Source organism: Gasterosteus aculeatus, chromosome 21 (assembly GCF_964276395.1).
Source record: "Gasterosteus aculeatus chromosome 21, fGasAcu3.hap1.1, whole genome shotgun sequence".
Classification (NCBI taxonomy): domain Eukaryota; kingdom Metazoa; phylum Chordata; class Actinopteri; order Perciformes; family Gasterosteidae; genus Gasterosteus; species Gasterosteus aculeatus.
This window is the reverse complement of record NC_135708.1, coordinates 1074305-1097799: the sequence shown is the minus strand read 5'-3', so window position 1 is coordinate 1097799 and position 23495 is coordinate 1074305. Positions and strand designations below refer to the sequence as shown.

Below are 23495 nucleotides of genomic sequence, written 5' to 3'. Positions count from 1 at the left end.
GTGTGTGCTGCCCTCAGCTTCACCTGGGTTCTTATCTCAACCTGCTTTGTAGCTTCTCGTAACTGGCACGGAGAATGTTCTTCACATGTGTATAAAAACTCAGCGTTTTCACTGCTCGGAGACGTCATTACGCCGAGCGCTGAGATACGTGCTGCTGTGTTGGACCTCCTGCTTGCAAGCAACAGTTAGAGACAGATGTCTGCGGAGAATTGCTCATGTAATCTTTCTCTCTTCTAAATAAATGTTAAATTTTGACTTTAATTGATCAACGTGCTGCGATTCGTCTCATCAACCAACTCGGGGGGATCGGAGACTCTGACAATTTGGGGGCTCGTCCGGGATGAGAGGTTTTCGTGCACAGGCGGATTCGATCTAAAACGCTTACACCTGCTGAACGCGACGTACTCCCAGGTCGGCCTCAAAACAAGGTAAGCAGAAAGCTGTTACATCTAATTCTGCATATTGCATAAGCTAAAGTAAGGAGTAAGTGATTACTGTTGTTTAGTGGGTACCTGGGTGTACCATCAAAGGAAAGGAATCAAAGGAATCGAAGGGCGTTGAAGATTGGGAATAAATAAATTAACTATGGTTTAGGGGATACCTGCGAGTATCAAGGGATTGAAAATCTGACATAAATTAAGGGAATTGATTCAGAGTCAATATCCTGGTCTCTGGTTTGGCAACCCCTTCAGACCCTGACGAGGGCTGATTTCGCTAGGTGTGGGCTCCTGGGGATCTGGGGACCCCGAAGGTCTGTGGGCTGGTCACCCAGGTTTAGAGAGTTCCTTAAAAACTGTATGTTTGATTCCTAGACTTGTGCAGCCTTTGGAGAGGTGCTGGGATACAGTAAAATAAACAGCGCGCTTTGGAGTGTGGAGGGGGAGAGAGAGGAGTGATTTAATAAATAAATAAATGTGTGGAGAAATGCACTTAAAGAAATAAGTTTTGGAAGTACGTTCTAAGGAATTGAGAACGCAGACAGACCGAAAGGTTAAAGCATAAACTTGCGGCTTTAATAATTGAGTCTGAGAGGTTAACATTAACTCACAGACGCATTGACTCCGGAAGGTTAGTATAAACTTTCAGAACACAGCTGTCTGCTCCGGTAAAATACATCCGAACTGGTTGACTGCTGATAAATGGAAGGTGAATTCGATGGAGAAGTGGAGGACGGCGGCGGAGAGATTGATTTACTAAAAAGAGGGGAAACAGGCATTGAAAATGAAGAGATGAGAAATAAGGAGAATTGTTATATATAGGGTCCGATTTCTGTATTAATGTTTGTAGTTTTTTGAGTCTTCTCCTAAACTCAGAGATGGGCTGTAAATTGTTGAGTGCTGCTTATTGAGTGTAAAGTGCACGATACACTTGATACAGTATCTTGATGATGGGAGCAAACGTCTGCGTTCACCGGCGATGGCTGTAACTACTATGGCTCCATCTGCTGGTGGAGGTAGGAACTCCACCCAGAAACCCCGAAAGAGCATTCCCCTCATGCCTGAAACCCACCAGGGTGTGACGACCTGGAGGCCTCCATGAGGGCGGAAGACACACCGCTGAGGGAGGAGAGACGAGCTGCAGAAGAGCAGACCAAGACAGAAGGATTCCCGAATGCAGGAGAGACCGAGAGGTTTTCCGTTTCCCCTCCAAAGACAAGACATTAGTTAAGTTTTACCGGCAAAGATCGACCGAAGCCTGAGTTACTCCCTGTTTTGACTGTTTTCTGTTGAATCTGAAGGACGTAAATTAAAACCTTTGTTTACATTTTGAACCCGGTGTCCTCGCACTATTTGAACTACCCCGGAGAGAGCGGCGGCGCCTCTCGTGACGTCACACAACCGAGAACGGTGTAATTCAGATAAACCGCCTCCATACGAGGGTAGAAAAAAAAAAAAAAAGGAGAGACTGATTCTCAAACAACAAGTCTGCTGCTGCAGAGCCTTTTTTTTAAGCTCTCCAAGCTATTACTACACTTTTGATTTAAAAGTAGTAGAATTGTAGACATGCATTGAAGAAAGAAAAAGAAGATTTAAAGTCTTTAAAGCAACAACGGCTAGAATAAGCGTAATAAATCTCTGTTGAAGCAGCGGGGGTTTTATGGGAGTAAAAAGGTCACAGCAGTGAGAAGATGTGTGGGAGCAACGGTGGAGGCCAACAAGGTTTTATACCTCCTCACTTTAAGAAGCGCACACACATACTGTTGAATAAAGTTAATCCTGAGTGCCATCATTTAGTGATATAATTAGGTTTATGCATCTTTCTTGAATACCATGATATATAAAGAATAAAGAGGATAAATGTTCCGTTTTCTTTTCAGTTTAGAAGAATAAGCTCATCATTACTGGGCTGTCAAAGGTCGGCCAAAAACCTTTACATGAACAAGCGGGTTGTAGATTTTATGAAATCAACTAACAGGTTGATGAGACATTGCAACTTTTAGTTTCGCTGAACTACTTTCTTTTTAAGTGTAACACTTGAATCAAGGATTTAAAATATGATGAAAAATTATTAGAACAAATAGAAATAAACATGAAAACCAATTCAGCGCAGCAGGAAAGAAATTTGTTTTGGGGAAAAACACTGCGCGCTTATTTGGACGAATGTAAGGAAACATGGGTGAAACACACAGGTCGTCACCCAGGCACTGCGGGAGTGCACAGGGAATGGTTTAGACAGGCGGTACTGGAGGGCGTACCAGAGAGTGTGAAAGCTAAAATGATGACTAACACAGACCTGCCAGGTAGTGACTCTGCTGTGTGGGAGAGACATTTGTTACACCATTTACAAGACGCGACAGAAGAAGCGAAAGGGGAAGATAAACAGTTAAAGGAGCTGCAGGCTCGACTGCTGAAGCTCCAGCTCGCCAAAGTAAGACAGGAAGTGAGCGACAAGGAGCAGAAAGGGAAAGACGAGCGATAGATGGTTGCACAGGCTGCCCCAGCTGGAGGTAACGCCCCTGATTTGTATCCACTCCCACCATGGGAGGAGACGTCGTATGGGACAGCCCAAGGGGGTGGTTACAGGGGAGGCTATGGAGGTAACTGCTGGGGAGGAGCGTGTTGAGGAGGTCCATATGCAGGGGGAGGAGGAAGAGGCAGACGCAGATGGGGAAGAGGTTGTTGGCACCAGGTTAAGGAGTGTCCTGGTAAAAGAAGACAGGGGAGGGGTAGAGGTGTCCCACCCCAGGAAGCATGGGCTCCCAACGCACATGCTGCACCGCCCCCTGGAGGACAGTACCCCACACTGGAGGACTGGGGCTATGAGGCAGATGCCTCTCAGTGACACACCCCCGAGCAGGGCAGACCCCATGCTGTCACTCACGGTACTACAACAACAACTGCAAAAAACCCAAAATGGATGGAACGGTTCTGCATTGCAATGACAATGGACAAACAAATGGTCAGTGGGTGGTGCAGCCACGAGACTTGAGAACTCCAACAGTATGGTGGCCAAGGGAAACCAGGCAGCGGACCAAGCTGCAAAACAGGCTGCAGGTTACCAAATTGGGCTCCAAATGGTAAGTGCAGAAGATGAGGGACAGTTGGGGCCACAACTTAACGAGGAACAAATTAAGGAAGTCCAAAAGGGGGCGTGTCCTCAGGAGAAAACGGTGTGGAAGCAAAGAGGGGCTACAGAGGTTGGAGGCCTCTGGAGGTCCCCTGATGGTCGCCCAGTAATGCCGCCGGGCATCAGAAACAAGTGTTTACAGGAGGCACATGGGATGGCTCATGTGGGGCACAAACAAAAATTGGCTAAAATCTGTTAATGGTCCTTAGAAGCTCAGTAAATCAGGGTACGAACTGACCACCGAGAGACAGTTCCCTGGACCCAGTGCCGGCCTGAAGCTTAGGCCCAACCCGGAAGCTCCACCAGGTGAGTATGCATGTCGTATAACGATGTACGAGCTCTCGTTTCAGATTTTGCAGACCAGGTGTGAGACAAAACGGGAGATCAGAACGCCCACAACCCCCACACGGAAGCCTGGGTCCTCCTTAGGGTCATTAAGAGGAAGTGGTCGGAGCCGCGGTGGACCGGACCATACCAGGGGGAGGAGAGATCCTCACATGCAGTGAGGCTGAGAGGGAAAGGTGATACCTGGTACCACTGGAGCCAGTGCGCCACCGCAGAGGAACCTGCTCGCACTCTCCAGGACGTCCTGAAGGATCAGGAGAAAGAGGCGGCAACGGGCACCGGAGGTCCCCAAACGCACTCTCAACGGGCAGTGTTAGGGATTTAAGCCAGAAGTGCACCCCTAGTCAGGAAATTATAGTACGTGTAATAATGTTTAGTGTTAGAATTATAGTTTGTGTGATGTTAGATATTAGTTATTACATTAACATGTTAGATGAAGTGAATGCAATTTCAATCAAACACAATTCATAGTCATTTAAATCATATACACACTGCACACATTAACATTCTGTTACAATGTGATGTTAAAACCTGGGGACGGATGCCAATTGCCGTTCTTTATGGATTTCTCCCAATTTTATCCCCAAGGAGGGTTTTTTGGGAGTTTTTTCTCCTGTCAGGTAATAAAATGAACAACTTATTGCGAGGCAGCCAACTGAGGCAAATGTCTTGAGAATGGAACCACATGAACTGTCTTAGATCTTATGATGAAGTGTGATGAACGGTGATCATTAGTGATGGGTTGTTGTAATTAAAGTGTACTAGTTATAAGATGAAAACTTAAACGATGTATGCTTTGTTGGGTTCACTCATTGAGGCATAAAGCCACTGTATCTACATTGAGTGCATTGGAATTTGAGGGACAGCTAGGACAGAGAGGTTTCAGGTTACAGCTGCAGCTTCACACCTCGACGTGAAGGGGACAATGGAGGAGGTGACCCTTTGGAGAAGAGGCCAATGACATTCAAATGCACCAAAGAAGACACACCTCAAGAGGTTTCAAAGGACCATGGCGGGGAAAAGACTGTTAGAACTTCTCCTGCAGCCGCGTTGATAAGTCACTTCAGACTTGCTCAGAGGATTCTCTATTTCGCGAAATATTCCACTGTTCGCTTAGTATTTCACTTTGTAATTGTAATCCCTATTACGTTGTTCAGTTATTAAATAACTTTTGATTTTTGAATTTAAACGAATTGACTCATTCGTGTCCTCGTTTCCGGCCGGGACGAGAACAAAGGATTGAGTCCTCCCTCGAGAGCTTCCGAAACCTTAACAGTTGGCGCCCAACGTGGGGCTCTCGTTGGGGGAAGGCGTTGCTGAGAGGTTTGACTGCAAGTACCACGGGTACAAACAAGGTAAAACCACCTTTTTCATGAATTCTGTGATAGGTAGGTTTAGGAAGACTTAGAGTGGTGCTGGCAGTCGGCCATGAGGCAAGGCCTTAGATGCTAAAGACTAAAGGCTAGTACATTAATGACTTGGGTGAATATAATAAGCTGATATTGAATGACAGTGGGGGCATACTTTTGCAAAGTGAATGCGAATGGGAGCCGGCTTTTAGAAATTCCAAACACGCGCGTTTGGTGCGTTCAGGTACACACTTAGAGCGTTAGAAAAATCCAGGCGGCGAACTGGTCTGCTGAGACATAAAGACCAGCAGGATAAAATCATACAAGTAGACCCGTATGGGATTGGTTAGGGGGTTCGCATGAGGTGTGACGATGCGCATGTTGTCCACTAGGTTTCCCACAATAATTACGGCGTCTTTAGGGAAGACTCTTCTCTTCATTTCCCCTCTCTGTGCATAAAGTCCTTCACAATTAGGTATTGCAGGATTTAATAGATTGGGGGGGGGGAGCTTGCTCTACGGGATTGGCATACGGGATAATCCAGCATCGACTGGTAAAGTGATAATCCAGCATCGACTGGTAAAGTGATAATCCAGCATCGACTGGTAAAGTGATAATCCAGCATCGACTGGTAAAGTTATAATCCAGCGGCGACTGGTGGAGGTTATAGTAAAGGAGAAATCCAGCATCGACTGGTAAGATCTGCTTAACATTTTCCACTCCCTAGAAATCCTATGAATTAGGTATATAGGTTGTCTAGAAGGGGGTGGGTGGCGGATATGCGCTTTAGTGTAAATGATAGTGTATATACATCTGAATGCTGGTGTGAGTGTGAGTGAGTGTTAGTACGTGGTGCGTGAGTGTTTGAGTTGCGGGGTGCATGTGCTTGATTGATGTATGGATGTTCCAAATTATGTTTTACTATGTGTATGTGATTGTTTAACAGTGTATATATATGTATAGAATCCGAACTGGAGACTGATCATCTCCGGCGTCGGGTTGTAAAACCGTAGCATATTAAGGTGTTGGTGAGTAGTCCAACCCGGACCACGTGGGCTGCCTTGCTAGCGGCTAACGGGGTCTCATTGGTAATTCCACTGGGGTAATAGCGGGGCTTGCGGGGTGCTGATAGCTTGACCACGTTGTGGGTTAGCAGTTAGCTTGAGCCCATTGTTCTTCGCTACGCCGGCACACGGCGTTTTACGATCCATGACCGGAAGCGTCGAGGCATTTCCTCTTTGGTAGTTCTGTGTTCGATCTTCAGCTATCGGCTGAACAGCGCCTCATGTGGTTGGAGTAAGTGCACATCGTGAGGGGAAAGCCCCTGAGTGTGCCATCTGGTGGGTGTAAGAGGGAATTACAAGAGGGGGAGTTCAATTTCTTCACTTGCCGTGTTCGGACGTTGACTTTGATGCACATTTGCCTTTGCTTAATAGGACAGTGCAAAGATTGATACGACAACTTGACGGATATCTGGATTGGTGTTGACGTTTATTTGAAACATTAAAGTGCTGTAATGTTACGTTGAATTTGGTTTGTACTATAGTTCTGCATCGATTTTGGATTGGAATTGGAGGTTGATTTAATTTTGATGTGGTGCTTTTGAGAAGCTGTTGTGAATTGTTTGATTTCGATCTCCAATGTTTAGCTGAAACCGGATTGACTGTCATTGCATTGTCTCTGGGTTGGGGGTGGATCATTGTTTATATTGTGGTATAATCTCTGGCGACATTTGTGGGGGAGTGCTTCTGCTATACTTCCTGATTAATATTGCCGGCAGTTTGACTGTATCATCATAACTTTGATTAATTTTGTAACCTTGATTAATAATTTGGAGTAATTCATTTTTAGACATCAAGATTAACTTTATTGAAGTTTAATTTTTAGACTTTTGAATTTTGAATGAAGATTGAGTTTTGATTTGAGATATAGTTAATTCTTTCTCTTTTTCCTCTGTTTAATTGTAATCATAGTCTTTGGCGTGGATCATTGATTATACTAATTTTTACAGTTCCGTGATTGATTTGATTTTGAGGTTAGAGGTACTGATAAGTTGATTTAACCTAGTGGTCTAACAAGATAGTTTAGTAAATTACACAGCAGTTATTGAACTGATTTGATGTTGTAAATTGTCCTCCTTACTTTTTAGATTTGGTTATTTGTTTTACTGTATCGATTCTGGTCGATAGTTCAATTTGACATTTCCTCGGACAGCTGCTAGGGGTGACTTAGTTTGGGTTTTTCTTACAGTTAGTGACAGAGTAACACCTAGGACAGAAGGGACAGCATAGCGGTTGTTTAGAGTATTCCAGGTTGCATGATGGCTGCGCTTATGACTCAGGAACTGCTTGTCAGGGCCAGAGAGGAGGAAGCAGGTAGCTGTGAACATGGCCGTAAAACACCAAGTGAATACCAGGAGGCCGCAGAGGAGCTGTATATTACTTCAGGACTCCTGTCTATCAAAATATACGTGCAGAGGACCCATCCAAACAACGACAAAGAAGGAGAGGTTGCTGATGGAGGACGTCATCACAATAGACATTGTATCCTGGTGAAGAAGGCTCCAAACCACTGTGCAGACTATATTCTCCCTATAAGAAATGAGCCACCTGCAGCCTCCCCTGTCCCACAGTGCCCACTACTGAGAAAAGCCAACGGTCAGAGCGAGTTTGTGCCCTGGAGTCATCGGGACATGGAAGCGCTGGAAAAGGGACTGCCGCCATTGGGAGAAGGAGCTAACCCATGGATCCGGCTCTTTGAAAAATACACAATAGGTGATAAGTTGGCACTTGGAGATATGAGAGCCTTAATAGCCCGTCTAGAGGGAACAGTCAACCTAAGAGCCTTAGAAGCAAGAGCGGGAACCACCAACCAAGAGGATGAGGCTCCATTTGATAAGGTCAGAGGAGTATTTTGGGCCACAATGCGAAACATCTGGCCTACAAAGCCAAGCATGTCCATCCTGATGGGTCTGAGTATGAAACAAGGTGAAGACATGTCTCAATATCTGAGGAGAGCAGAAACAGAATGGCATTTGACCACAAGAGAAAGACACGACAATAACAAATCTACTGCAGTAACCTGGCGACACACTGTGCAGCAAGGCTTGCCCCAGGCTGTTCAAACAGCGTTGGAGGGAGTAGTGGGACTGGACGACATGGATGAAAGCACATGGAGAGACCATCTAACCCACTTTTACAAAATACAGAGAGCTGCGGAGACAAGGAGGCAAGAAGAACTGGGGACGATGACGCATCGACTCCTGAAGATCCAACTGGCAGCAGCAGATGCAGAAGCAACGAAAAAACAGAGAGTCAGGAAACAACTGTCGGTGAGAGATGAACAACCTCAATGCCCTGTTCCTCCAGAAGCCACATATCCAACCGTAGGTCCAGCAGTGAGAAACCAATTGAGAGGATACCAGCAACCATCACAGTACAGAGGGAGAGACAGAGGCCGTGAACCTAACCGAGGGAGTGGATACTACCAAGGAGGGTATGGGGTTGATGTGTGTTTTATATGTGGGCAGGTGGGACATTGGTCGAGAACGTGTCCAGTGAAATATGAAGGGAACACACGGTCAAATGCTCCTCCAGGAAGGTTTTCCAACCCACTGCAGTCCAGGCAGAACCAGAGGTTGGGCACACCCCAGCCTCCACCTCCCCATATGTGGTGACCACAGCAACAGATGCCACTTGCTTTGATGGAGACAAAGCAGACGAGCCCTAAACAACTAACTGGTGACACACCGACCCCCGCTGCTTTCCAACAGCTCAGATAAGCACCCTCAGTCTCTACGGTTTACGACTCACATTCCAGGTAGAGGAGACTAGAGATTATACACTGCTGAGAGTGTCAGCTGAAACTAGACTTAAACCCGTAGGGAAGATTGATTTTAAAAAGAGGAAATCAGTCATTGAAAATTAAGATACAAGGTTGTGTAAGATTTAAATGAGGAATGAAGGTGATAAGGAATTAGGAGAGTTGTTGTATATATTGTCAATTTTTTTGATTAATGTTTGTAGTTTTTTGAGTTTTCTCCTGAATTCAGAGATGGGCGGTAAATTGTTGAGTGCTGCTATTGAGTGTATAGTGCACGATACACTTGATACAGTATCTTGATGATTGAAGCAAATGTCTGATCAAAGGAACATTTATAGCACCAGATCACGAAATATGAAAGTTTGTTACAGACGGTCATCCTGTAATGTTCAACAAGTAGTACACCCTTACATTTGGATACGCTAACCACGAGAGGTTGGTGATCTATCAGTAATGAATGAATAGATTGGATCAAACTAAGCATGAGCTGAGTTTGTGTTTGCAGGTAACAGACACGTCTCCCACCCTCTGCTTTGCTGTTGGGCTGAAGAGCAATAAAAGTGGAGATTAACACAAGAGGGGGGTCTGGAACAGATGGGTCTGATGCTAAGTGGATTTATTATCTCCTGGTACTATTTGGGATCGAGGGACTCACACTCTTCATTGTTGTTTTATGACCCTGAAGGGTTTGGAGAACTTTTGTTGATATCACCGGGGTTTGAGGTTCACATTCTGATACATTGATTGAAGTTTTAGAGACTGATACTGCAAATGCTCGACCACTTGTGAAAGTGGTCACAAAGGTCAGCAAATTGACTATAATGATGGAGGCCTTCAGTGAGGCCATCGAATGGTTTATTTTAATGGGGAAGTGGTAAAAATGGGAAAACAGGTTGAAGAGTTATGCAGTAATGCATAGGTTTTCAAAGGTCATCATGACCGAGCAAACAGGCTGAAGGTAAAAGGAGAAGAAATTGACTGTGAAGGTGAGAATGTGAGGTAACATTTTTGTGTATACTTGGAATGAGCAGATTGCTTCGAGGTTAGAATGAACAAAGATAACTGGGTTGGTCAATTAGTTGATGAAGACATGGAACAGTCATACACCATGAGGGTGAGACCTACAAGCAAAAACTCAAAGAGATCATTGAACGGGGACGCGAAGGCAATATTGGTGTTAATTTTTCATGAGTTGACTATGGGGGTCAATAATCAGTTATGTCAAAGATTCCAAATTTCTATATATGAATGGCTCCTCAAATCGGTTGGAAACAAGGCCGTTTGAGAAAGGCAATTTTTCAAAACAGTGTGTAAATACTCTAGGAGCAGATAAAGATATGCAGAGGGATTCTTTACGTCAACGCATCACATTCTTCATTCAGCTGAGGCTCTAATCCAAAGTGACTTGCAGGAAGTGAATTTGAACAAGAGGGAACAGAACCAGAACAGCAAGAACAAAGAAGGGATTTCTCCTTCTAAGAAAACAACATTTATGAGTATCATCCAGGTGCTAATTCTTCAGTTGTAGTAGTAGGTAGGTATGTGTGTTTATTATGTTCATTAGGGAACTCCTTCCACCATCAGGTGAACATCAGGTGTCAGGACAAATGATGACTTTGTTGGGAGTTTAGCTCCCAGTAGGAGAAACAATAGGCAGATGCTGAGATGGGAGTGAATTAGGGACGAGGATAGATTCCAGAGGGGATGCAGAGGTTGAAAGGTGATGGCGACTCATGGTCGAGGAGGGAGTGAGCAGACCTCCCTAAAACAACAACTGATAAGAGGAGGAATCCTGGGGAAGTGTCGGAGCCATAAAATCCATCCACAGGTTGTATGTCATCTAAGAGTCATTTAAGAATCACACACGGTTGGTATGGGGGGAATTATTTCACTAGGATAAATTTACTGACACATTTTTCCTCGAATACATGTGCATGGCAATTGTTAACTATGTTTTGCTTTTCAGTAGGAACAGGCGACTCCAATGCGAGACGGTCCAGATCGGCAACGACACCCAGTAGAAACGGCGTTGTGGGAGTTTTACGACGTTGTTAGATAAGCCAGGAGGTGGCCTGGGGTTGATTAGCATCACCAAAGGCTATGTGAAGGGATGCTTTTACACCTACCTCAACATGAGGGACTGGGGGAGAACAGAATATAACTAGAGTATCTGCCGATTTGGGAACATTATTGCATGCAGTGAAAACACAATCATAAGATTCTAAACAACAGAGATGTGTAGATGACATTGATTTAAGGTGTTAAGAAGAACAATCAGTCTTTCTATCAATGAAACAACTCACGAATTGATTGGAATGTTTTTAGGAAAACACTAGATGTTAGAGTTTAGCTACTCAAGTGGCATTTTACGGATAACAGCAGACGATGGCCAACGCAGGAAGATTCAACATGACTTTTCTTCCTGGAACGAATGTGTAATGACATTGCTCTTCTCATTCACAGGCACAAGGACTGATGAGACACACAGATGATACAATTACTCCACATTAAAAGAAATAGCTAAACCTGGGAAATAAGTGGGTAAAAGGTTGAGTTCCAGTTATGTTTAAATATGCACACACTAGATGGTAGAACTTGTTTGCTTGAAGAGTTTGGTAAACCAGAAGAAAGAGCAACATGAATTGGGAGAACACACACACACGCACACACACACACTCACACGCACATCTAGACACACCTACACACACGCACACACATAGCTGCACCACTTGTGCTTCTCTATTCAACAGCCGATTGGGGAATCTTGTCCTAATGGGACCTCCGGTTAGCAGAGTAGTCTGCTCACAGGAACTGAGGTGATCCGAGGTTCAAGGAGGGAGCGTGAAGCTTAATCACACGTCTAGGATGACAGCTACGTGTCATCTGACCAAACCGCTGACAACAACAGATGTTCCAACAGAGGAACATCAAGGAGGAGAAGTATAGGCACACACATACAACGAAGGAATCCACAAACACTGAGCTAATGTGGCACACAATTTCCAGATTAGAGAAGGAACGGGAACTGCTGGGACACTTGATAAACACATATGATAAGAATGTTCAAACAAACATACGCCAACGATATTACAGTAACAGAACTTGAGGATTTTGAATTCAGAGCGGCTATTCGGTTGCAATGACCAAGCATCACCAAGATAAAACTAAGCAGCATTAGACACATTCACGGGGAAACATTTGGACAGAAGGAGGGGAGAGCGGTTTTGGCTTATCACAGTTCTAAATTAGATCCCATAGAACTAGGACAAGTAGGCTGCACCAGACATTTGGCCGCAATAGCTCGAGCGGTACAGAAGACTGCATACTTGGTAATGTGTCATCCTTTGAAGGTCCACACAGACCACGGTGTTGTAGCTTATCTAGACACACAAGCTTTCACTCTGACAGCTATGAGAGGGGCTAGGATATCTGGTATATTGACCCAGCCCCATCTCTCTTTCACATCAGAAGGTGTGAATATGACATCTGGATTGCCACCTACTGAGGGTGGTCATGACTGTGCAGAAGTAGCTAGGAAGGAGACGAAGGTGACGAACGCAGAGACAGCCGCCAGCCAAGGGAAGCAGGTTCCAGTCATACCGCCAGGAAGCTGGGTGTGGATTAAGGCCCATAAACGCAAGTGGAGTGATCCAAGGTGGACCGGTCCTTGGGAGGTAGTATTGGCAACGTCACACTCGGTAAAGGTGAAAGGTAAAGCGGGAGCCACTTGGCATCATCTCACACATTGTGCACCTGCTAAGGCACCAAGCCAAACCCTTGCGGAGACCCGATTAAATACCAGGCAAGTTAATTCAGAGCCAAAAGACACAGGAGGGAACAAAGCAGCAGAAAATGTCTCGCCCACAGCGTAAGTATCAGTTGGTAGTAGGGGGTTCAAGTTCAGCTCGGGGAAGTGCAGCTGTTCACACAGGTGACGATGACATGACGTCTGTAAGTGATCTATCCCATCCCAGTCGACAAGATGTTTCCTTACCACCTAACATCCAACCAGCAATTGCTCTCACGTTGACATTCAAGGAAAATATATCTGCATCTGTTCAATTTGATTATTGTGATATTGCAGCCTGCGGAGTCCGAGACCTCAGGTTTTGGAGGTCGGACCAATACTTGTGTTCCACCACCAACCGATGTGGACCAGGAGTCAGGTTTGGTAAGCCAGTGGAGCAGTACGGCTGTGACTGCGAGGAGGCAGAATGGAAGTTCGCACACACTGGTAGATGAAGTCATCTAAAACTGGTCCTAAACCTGGGCTGCAAACCCGTTTAACGATGCGGAAAAACCGGTATCCAGATTTGGCTAAATGTGGGGGAGGGTTGTGCAATTCACTAATAATCACATTGAAAAATCCAGAATTGGGGGACAGTGGACTATACGTGTTGAAAGGAGGGACATACGATATTGAAAGCCCACAAGGGTTGTTTAAGATTGTTGTTAAACCCTCTGCTAACAAACAGGAATCCACTGCTGATCAGGTTGGAGCTGAAGCTGACACTTCTTGGGAGGGTGTGGTAAGACGGGAAACTGGATTCTCGGAGTCTAATCTACGGCTCCAATGGGTACAGTATACTGCCACAAACATGCACAGTACAGATTGTATAGTGTGTTCTCAACCTAGGCCTATGCCCACTCCTGTACGTTCCAGATTCAGACCAATAAGTCCTATATTCAAATGTATACTGGAGCTCTTTGTCCTGCAGACTCAGCCTGTCCACCATACTTGTCTAGAGTTCCAATGGGATTATCCGCCAGCTACCTTGAGCACGCCACCTCAATTTATGGTTCCAGATGGTACATTTGATTGCATAGTATCAGAGATAACGGGAGGGATAAAAGTAGGTGACATTGCAGGAGTAAACTGTACCACAGTTCAGTTTGCTAATGTCACTCGATATTCAAGTGTGTTGAATCAGACGATTCCCAGAGCTGACCTCTGGTGGTGGTGTGGAACTAAGGTTATTTATCCAACGCTGCCAGCTAATTGGACGGGTACTTGTGCATTAGTGCAGCTTATCATGCCATTCTATGTCTTTCCAGTGAAGGAGACCACATTTCAAGACTTGATTTCACCACATCCTCACGTCGCCAGGAGAGCGAAGAGATCCACTAGTCCTGCGGGCTCATTTGATAGTCATGTGTACTTAGATGCCATTGGGGTGCCCAGAGGGGTGCCTGATGAGTTTAAAGCCAGGAATCAAATTGCGAGCGGCATAGAATCCTTTTTCTTCTGGTGGGTGACAATCAATAAAAATGTAGACTGGATTAATTACATATACTACAACCAGCAGCGATTCATAAATTTCACCCGGGATGCCAAGACAGGGCTCCACGAGCAGTTGGATAAGACTAGTTTGATGGCATGGCGAAATAGAATGGCACTGGACATGATCTTGGCAGAGAAGGGAGGAGTCTGTAGAATGTTTGGATCTGCCTGTTGTACTTTCATTCCCAATAATACAGCGTCTGACGGATCGGTGTCCAAAGCACTGGCTGGACTGACAGCTCGAACCAGCAGCTGGCAGACAACTAAGGCGACGACAATCCTCTCACCAACGGGTTTGTCAGTATTATAGCACAACGGAAAAGTGCATTCCTGTCTGCGTTAACCCTTCTTGTGTTACAGTCATGATCTAGTCCACTACGGATGAAGCTGCATCTCCTGCATCCTTGGATTCCTGCAGGGATTGATCGATATTGTGTTTAGTGAGACTAGCATACAGGGAAATCGGTAGCGAGTAGATGATGAGGGACAATCACTGTTGACGGATGTGACTGTATGATAATTTTTCTGTCTTTGAGGGATGCTCACAGTGAACTGTGAGCAAGGAGGGAATTGTTAGGGATTTAAGCCAGAAGTGCACCCCTAGTCAGGAAATTATAGTACGTGTAATAATGTTTAGTGTTAGAATTATAGTTTGTGTGATGTTAGATATTAGTTATTACATTAACATGTTAGATGAAGTGAATGCAATTTCAATCAAACACAATTCATAGTCATTTAAATCATATACACACTGCACACATTAACATTCTGTTACAATGTGATGTTAAAACCTGGGGACGGATGCCAATTGCCGTTCTTTATGGATTTCTCCCAATTTTATCCCCAAGGAGGGTTTTTTGGGAGTTTTTTCTCCTGTCAGGTAATAAAATGAACAACTTATTGCGAGGCAGCCAACTGAGGCAAATGTCTTGAGAATGGAACCACATGAACTGTCTTAGATCTTATGATGAAGTGTGATGAACGGTGATCATTAATGATGGGTTGTTGTAATGAAAGTATACTAGTTATAAGATGAAGACTTAAACGATGTATGCTTTGTTGGGTTCACTCATTGAGGCATAAAGCCACTGTATCTACATTGAGTGCATTGGAATTTGAGGGACAGCTAGGACAGAGAGGTTTCAGGTTACAGCTGCAGCTTCACACCTCGACGTGAAGGGGACAATGGAGGAGGTGACCCTTTGGAGAAGAGGCCAATGACATTCAAATGCACCAAAGAAGACACACCTCAAGAGGTTTCAAAGGACCATGGCGGGGAAAAGACTGTTAGAACTTCTCCTGCAGCCGCGTTGATAAGTCACTTCAGACTTGCTCAGAGGATTCTCTATTTCGCGAAATATTCCACTGTTCGCTTAGTATTTCACTTTGTAATTGTAATCCCTATTACGTTGTTCAGTTATTAAATAACTTTTGATTTTTGAATTTAAACGAATTGACTCATTCGTGTCCTCGTTTCCGGCCGGGACGAGAACAAAGGATTGAGTCCTCCCTCGAGAGCTTCCGAAACCTTAACAGTAGTTGACTGACAGACACCCAGAGCATGGTGATCTGTGTCGATTGTCTACAACCAAGAAGACCAAGAATAAGTGTATAACTATCCTCTCCTCTGTTCTATCTTTCTCAATTCTCCGCTTTAGTTTAGCAAAAAGAAAAAAAGAAAGGACAAGACACGATCCCATTATTGGCCTGGAAAGGAGGCAAGATGAGGAGGCTGATCCAGGAGACGTTCTCCAACAGCTGGGGTGATCTCTGAAGAGATCAGAAGGGGGAATTGTGAGATGCATGTACTGATAAAATATATTATAACAATGTTTTGTGCTAAAGCCGTGTCTCTAGTGTCTTTGACCCTGACGCGCAATAAGCAGCATGATACAAAATGTTAGTTTGTTTCGTTAGCTGTGTCCTGAGAAGGGAGGACGGTGAACTCGAGCTCATAGACTCTTCAAAACAAAGGACTTCTGTACATATCTTATTCGGTACGAAAGTTCCGGATCCATGTTTTTACTTTATGTCAATTAATTATAATTTGCACCGGCCACTGAGGAGGATCTTGTGTGTGTGTGTGTGTGTGTGTGTGTGTGTGTGTGTGTGCTACGCACACTATGCACTTATTGTACGTCGCTTTGGATAAAAACGTCCGCTAAATGACATGTAATGTAATGTAATGCTACCCTCAGCTTCACCTGGGTTCTTATCTCAACCTGCTTTGCAGCTTCTCGTAACTGGCACGGAGAATGTCCTCCACATGTGTATAAAAACTCAGCGTTTTTAATGCTCGGAGACGTCATTACGCCGAGCGCTGAGATACGTGCTGGTGTGTTGGACCTCCTGCTTGCAAGCAAACAGGATAAATAAATGTTAACTTTTTGACTTTAATTGATCAACGTGTTGCGATCCTTCTTATCAGCCAACTCGGGGGGATCGGAGATCCTGACACTGCTCTAACAACTCGCTAAAACTGAATCCTAAGACGTGAATCCTCTAAAGTGAAAGTGAAGCTCAGGGAGAATGGTGGTGTGATGGAAGTTGTGCCGTTAACTCGGCCGATGTTAGCTTGCTCTTCACAGATGAGGTAACGTTCCCTACGAGCTAGCCGAGCTAACGTTAGCTAGCTAAATGCCCAACATTGAGACCGTAGTGATCCGGTCAAATATCGTCGTCATGGAGATGATGTAATTCAACATGTCAGCCGCAGTCACTTGGTGACAATCGATGAGCACGCTATCCATGGTGGAAGCTGTAAAGAGGGAAATCCAACATGGAGGCAAAGCTTTATGAAATATAAATATCAGAATCACTCTCTCAGCAGCACCTTCTCCTGCTGATACTCAGACAGATGTTCTGCAGATGCTGCACAGTGAGACCATCATAGACGCGGTTCTGCTCTCCTTGTGCGTATTTAGCTCGCTACACAATTCAGCAGTAAGACAAACTCCTTTTAAACGAATACGGGAGTCAGGACGTAGCGTCCAAGCTCCAGATGCACTGAACTTTGACAGAATATACTAATGGAGAAAATAGGACTAAAATAGGACTTCTATGCTAAACAAATACTTGCAGACTTTTGAAGGCTTTAACACATGAAGGACGGCAGCAGATAAATTTCCTGAGAACTTCCTCTTTAGAGCCAATGTTGGTTCAACATTCATTTTGAAAGGGACAGTGTGGAGTCCACAGTGTTGAGATGCTACAGTAAATGGAGACCCACCTATATTCCATTATTTATGTATTTGATTTTCTAATTATTTGTTCATTAAACTAGCATATGTTCTTTTGCGAAGAGATACTCTGTAAATCTGTTGGTAAGTGAGAATGAGTTATGCTCAAACAAGCACTGAGGTCACCAAAGGGGTCATTGTTTTAGGAGTCAAGCGGGAGATGATTTTGCACGCTTGGGAGAAGTAAGGAAAGAAGGAAAATAGTGAGCTAAAGTGTACCTGTGTATCTGATGCGCACTTCTTACCTGTTCTAACGGAGGAATAAAGCACTTCTTAAAAACTAACGCACGCCTCACGTCTGTCCATGTGTGCTACATTCCTACTGTGATGATCCTTCAAGACGCTTTGAACAGATTGTTTCTTTTTGTTGTTTATTAACCAACATGCTGTCTGTTTGATTGTTGTTACTGTTAATTAATAGGACAACACACACTGGGGGCAGATGACGAGCAACTAACCGTCCAATAGCCTTTCATCAAAATGTTTCTTATTGTCCACCATATGCTCATGTTATAATCATGTCTGGGGAATTTTGCAAGTAGGGATATAGCTATATTTATATATCCAGGTAGTAATAATTTGTGTTCTATGGGTGTGTGTTACTAAATGTCCCTGGTCTGTGAGGATGTGATGTGAATGGTTAAAAACTACGAATAAATGAATCAACATCATTGATTAGGCTCATTAAGGCTAATGTTCCCTATCTACTCTGTCTGTATTTAAGGTCTGATGTGGGACACAAACAGTTTGATGAGTCTCTGGTAGTTTGAGGTCAGCTTGGTGTGTCACATTAACCAGGCTGAGAGTTTGACAGAGAAAAGGTTTCCAGCTCTACCTCCTTTAACACACTCATGGTATGTGACTGCAGCAGGCCTCTTCATACCTGAGAGTCTCCAGTGTGCAGTGTGGACTCTTCAATCCAGCAGACAGCAGCTTCACTCCTGAATCCTGCAGGTGGTTGTTACTCAGATCCAGCTCTCTCAGACTAGAGGACTGGGAGCTGAGAACTGAGGACAGAGTGTCACAGCTTCTCTCTGAGAGGTTACAGCCATCCAGTCTGAAGAGAGAACAATCAACAAGAAGAAAGATAACATTATTGTTATGAAATGAAATCTTCTTTGATGTATTTGAACTAAAATAAAATCAGTAGGACCAAAGAAAATGTATTTAGCTCCATATTAAACAAGAGGAACAATTTATAGTAAGTACTGTAGTATCAATATCAGGATGAGGCAGGGATAGTTAATGTTGTTTATTAGACCTAAATACAGAATTAGGCTTCTCTATCCTCTATTTGACTTATTTTAAAGAAAGATGAAGAGAGAGAACAAAGTGAGTGTTAATGAGAAATTAATCTTTTTTGTGTGATCTTGTGTTTTTTACATCCTGAATGACAAATAAACAACCATCAGACAAAAAAGTATTGAGTCTCTTTTCCTACTCTATTATCCTTTTCATCCATTAAATACATCAAAACAAAACATAACAAAGCTTGAGAGGAACAACAGGATGTACCTGTGATGTTTTTTTGTGAAGGAACATTGTGTTTCAGACTGTCTATTTTTTAAGCTACTGAATTTGTTTTGTCTAAAAGGTTCTTGTAATGTCAGGGAAACAAACATACATTCACAAAAGGGCCAAAGTTTTGTCCCTGAGATTACTTCCTCTGTTTACAAAGTTCTGGTTTATTTCCTGGTGAAAAAGATTTTTATGAAACCTGAAATCTTAAACAAATAATTTTAAGAAGGGAGCTGATAGTTTAGACACACATTTAAATCATTGAAGACAAACCCATTTTCCTCAATTAGTGATATTATCACGTAGCATAAATAAGAAGATTAATAGGATGACACTGTTATGTTTTATTGTGAATGAACATTGTGTTTCAATTCCATGTAGCATGGCTGTAAATAAAGACACCAAGTGGACATTAATTGGATCCTGACCTGAGCGTCTCCAGTTCACAGTGTGGACTCTTCAATCCAGCAGACAGCAGCTTCACTCCTGAATCCTGCAGGTGGTTGCTACTCAGATCCAGCTCTCTCAGACTAGAGGACTGGGAGCTGAGAACTAAGGACAGAGCGTCACAGCTTCTCTCTGAGAGGTTACAACCACTCAGTCTGAAGAGAGGGATGAAGAAGAAGCAGTAAGTATAAAAGATGGCAGCATGTTTAAGTTCTGATGTAGGAATCTAACTCTCTCTGTACTTACAGAACTTTGTTGGAGGCTTTGACCACTGGCAGCAGCCTCAGAAGAGCCTCCTCTGAAGCAGAGTATTTCTTCAGGTCAAACACCTCCAGATCTTCTTCTGATGACAGTAAGATGAAGACCAGAGCTGACCACTGAGCAGGAGACAGTTCTTCTGTAGAGAGACGTCCTGATGTAAGGGACTGTTGGATCTCCTCCACTAGAGAACCATCATTCAGTTCATTCAGACAGTGGAACAGATTGATGCTTTTCTCTGGAGACACATTCTTACTGATCTTCTTCTTGATGTACTGGACTGTTCTCTGATTGGTCTGTGAGCGACTTCCTGTCTGTGTCAGCAGACCTCGTAGGAGAGTCTGATTAGTCTCCAGGGAAAGACCCAGGAGGAAGCGGAGGAACAAGTCCAGGTGTCCATTAGGACTCTGTAAGGCCTTGTCAACAGCACTCTGGTAGAGATGCTTTGGTTCAGGTTTGACTCTAAAGACTTTAGACACCAGGGAGTTTTTTTGTTCTTCTGACAGCAGATTGACACCAGAGCTGAAGAAGGTCAGATGGACATGAAGAGCAGCGAGAAACTCCTGAACACTCAGATGGACGAAGCAGAACACATTGTCCTGGTACAGTCCTCTCTCCTCTCTAAAGATCTGAGTGAACACTCCTGAGTACACTGAGGCTGCTCTGATATCGATGCCACACTCTGTCAGGTCGGATTCATAGAAGATCAGGTTGCCTTTCTGCAACTGATCGAAGGCCAGTTTTCCCAGAGACTCGATCATCTTCCTGCTCTCTGGACTCCAGTGTGGATCCGTCTCAGCTCCTCCATCGTACTTGACCTTCTTCACTTTGGACTGAACCACCAGGAAGTGGATGTACATCTCAGTCAGGGTCTTGGGCAGCTCTCCTCCCTCTCTGGTATTCAACACGTCCTCCAGAACTGTAGCAGTGATCCAGCAGAAGACTGGGATGTGGCACATGATGTGGAGGCTTCGTGAGGTCTTGATGTGAGAGATGATCCTGCTGGCCTGCTCCTCATCTCTGAACCTCTTCCTGAAGTACTCCTCCTTCTGGGGGTCAGTGAACCCTCTGACTTCTGTCACCATGCCAACACACTCAGGAGGGATCTGATTGGCTGCTGCAGGTCGTGTGGTTATCCAGAGGCGAGCAGAGGGAAGCAGCTTCCCCCTGATGAGGTTTGTGAGGAGCACATCCACTGAGGCCGACTCTGTGACATCAGTCAGGATCTCATTGTTGTGGAAGTCCAGAGGAAGTCGACACTCATCCAGACCGTCAAAGATGAACACAACCTGGAACTCTTCAAACCTGCAGATTCCTGCTGCTCTGGTTTTACTGAAGAAGTGATGAACAAGTTCCACCAAGCTGAACTTCTTCTCTCTCAGCACATTCAGCTCTCTGAAGGTGAATGGAAATGTGAACTGTATGTCCTGGTGGTCTTTGTCTTCAGCCCAGTCCAGAGTGAACTTCTGTGTTAAGACTGTTTTCCCAATGCCAGCCACTCCCTTAGTCATCACTGTTCTGATTGGTTCCTCTCCTCCAGCTGAGGCTTTGAGGAGGTCTTCTTGTCTGATGGTTGTTTCTGGTCTGGCTGGTTTCCTGGATGCTGTTTCAATCTGTCTGACCTCATGTTCTTTATTGACCTCTGCAGTCCCTCCCTCTGTGATGTAGAGCTCTGTGTAGATCTCATTCAGAAGGGTTGGGTTTCCTGCTTTAGCGATCCCCTCAAACACACACTGGAACTTCTTCTTCAGGTTGGATTTGAGTTCACGCTGACAAACTGCAATAAGAAGTCCTGAATGAAGACAACAAAGAAGATCAATGAGTCAAAGAATAGATTTCAACATGTCCTTTCCTCAGAGAATGACTATGAATATATTCTGTCCATCTCTGGAGACATTAGTGAAGGTCTCATGTATCAGCATTGTAAGTCTGTAGAGAAATCCTCTTACTGCTCTGCAGACGCTCAGCCAGCTCCTCCTGCTTCATTCTCCTCAGAAAGTGCACTGAGATCTTCACAAAGGCCTCTCTGCTCCTCCTCTGCTCTTCATCCAGCTCCTCCTCATCCTCCTTCTCTAAGCATTCTGGGTAATCTGAACTCACAACCTTCTGGATCTTCTTCAGCTCGTTCTTCACAAAAGTGAGGATGTTCTCCTCCAGCAGCTGGAACAGAACATTCTATGAATGACACCAACTAGAACATGGAAGCCACCATCAGGTCCATGTTGGACAGACGGACAATCCTCTGGTCTACAAAGTGCAGCATGGAGATGATGTTGACCTGAGAGATGTTAAAGTAGTTGTACATGTACACACCATGAAGATGGAGTCCAGGTGTGTTTGATGCTGCTGGGCAGACGGACCTGTGGGAGCCTCTGAGCTCTCCTGGTCCTCTCTGTGGAGGAACATGAACCATCAGCTCACATGGTGTTTGGACCATCAACACCAATACAACTGGCTTCTGTCATGATTGATCATGATGGAAACCAGATGCTGAAGATTATCGATGATGGACAGTTTATTAGTTGAGTAACAGTTAGTCATCAGTTTCATCTGGTTTTAGTTCTTACTGTGGGTCATAAAAACAACGTCTGCAGACCTCTGCATCTGGTACAAAGTCCTATGAAACTCCTCCAAACCTCTTTAGTCCGTCCCCTGACCTCTAGAAGTCTCCTTAGATCTTCTGAAACTAGTCTTTGGACCTTTTCACAGAGTCTACTGATGATGCCTTTTGACAGAGTCTACTGACAATTCTTTGTCCAAACCTCTGCATGGAGTCCAGAGACCACATCAGCTGGTCCACAGAGCACTGAGTTTATTCTAATCACATGTTCAGTCCCAGTCGTCTCCAGAAACCTGCAGCTGTCTCCAGATGTGACCTATGCTGATCCTGATTTGGAGGAACTAGCTCACATTGTGTTCACATTTGAGGATGTTTACAGTCAATGATTCACACTTAAACACACACAGACCAGTTAGATGATGGGTGTCTAACTTAAGGCCCAAGGGCCAAATCTGGTCTGCTTGTGGGTCCAGTGCAGCCCGCTGGATGATTTTACTATTGTGAGAATTACAGAAAGACACAAATTGCTTTTCTATAAAAGTAGCTGCTATTCCTAATGAGTCCACTGGGGATCGCAGTCTGTGAGTGAGCGCAAGTGTTAGACCAGGGGGACCAGGGGGACCAGGGGCCTCATTTATAAAAGCTTGCGTAGGATTTGCTCCAGAAGTGGCGTACGGATGAAACGTAGGACGTGCGTACGCACAGAAATATTCAGACTTATAAAACAACCTACGCAGTTTTCCCTTAATAAATCATAATCACTTCTAAAGGCAGCGCCGCTTTTGCGGCTTCAGTGGAAATGATCATTGGGAGGTTGAAAGGAGAAGTAAGATGCTCTTTGGAGGACACAGGTCGGACATCACTGATGCCAACAAGGCACCTGAGTGGCAAAAGGTTGCAGAGCAACGCTGCAGCCTCACGACCTCGGACCCAAATAAAGAAAAACTGGTCTGACATCAAAGTGGATGCAAAAAAGCGTTTAGTGCGCCATCGCCAAAGTGTGTCTCCATGGGGGGGAAAGGGGACACCGGAGCTGTCCCCTCCTGATGAGAGACTGGCGGCAGTGATTGGGGATCGGGGACAGGGTCTGGGCCAACATCGGCGTCAGG

At 44.6% G+C, this 23495-nt stretch overlaps 1 protein-coding gene and 2 long non-coding RNA genes across 5 annotated transcripts in view; 2 read left to right on the top strand and 1 right to left on the bottom strand.

The window, feature by feature from the left end:
• The window catches only part of LOC144390398 (uncharacterized), a 158659-nt gene that overhangs the window by 50147 nt on the left and 85017 nt on the right, over positions 1 to 23495 (top strand). The window lies entirely within an intron of this gene.
• Positions 1 to 23495, bottom strand: part of LOC120813096 (protein NLRC3-like) — a 159886-nt gene that overhangs the window by 80045 nt on the left and 56346 nt on the right. For 2 of the 3 annotated variants that reach the window (XM_078096729.1, XM_078096728.1), the window contains exons 6-8: positions 22140 to 22218; positions 21776 to 21986; positions 19796 to 21618 (exon numbers count right to left, since the gene is read on the bottom strand). In XM_078096729.1, the coding sequence (XP_077952855.1) occupies positions 19811 to 21618; positions 21776 to 21986; positions 22140 to 22218 (2098 nt within the window). In that variant the 3' untranslated portion in view covers positions 19796 to 19810. Of the gene's footprint in view, positions 1 to 19795; positions 21619 to 21775; positions 21987 to 22139; positions 22219 to 23495 lie in introns of those variants that run through there. The other variant, XM_078096727.1, reaches the window with a different exon arrangement.
• On the top strand, positions 5275 to 15807 carry LOC144390339 (uncharacterized). Its single transcript, XR_013454362.1, has 2 exons — positions 5275 to 12412; positions 12552 to 15807. It is a non-coding gene; the product is annotated as an uncharacterized LOC144390339 (long non-coding RNA).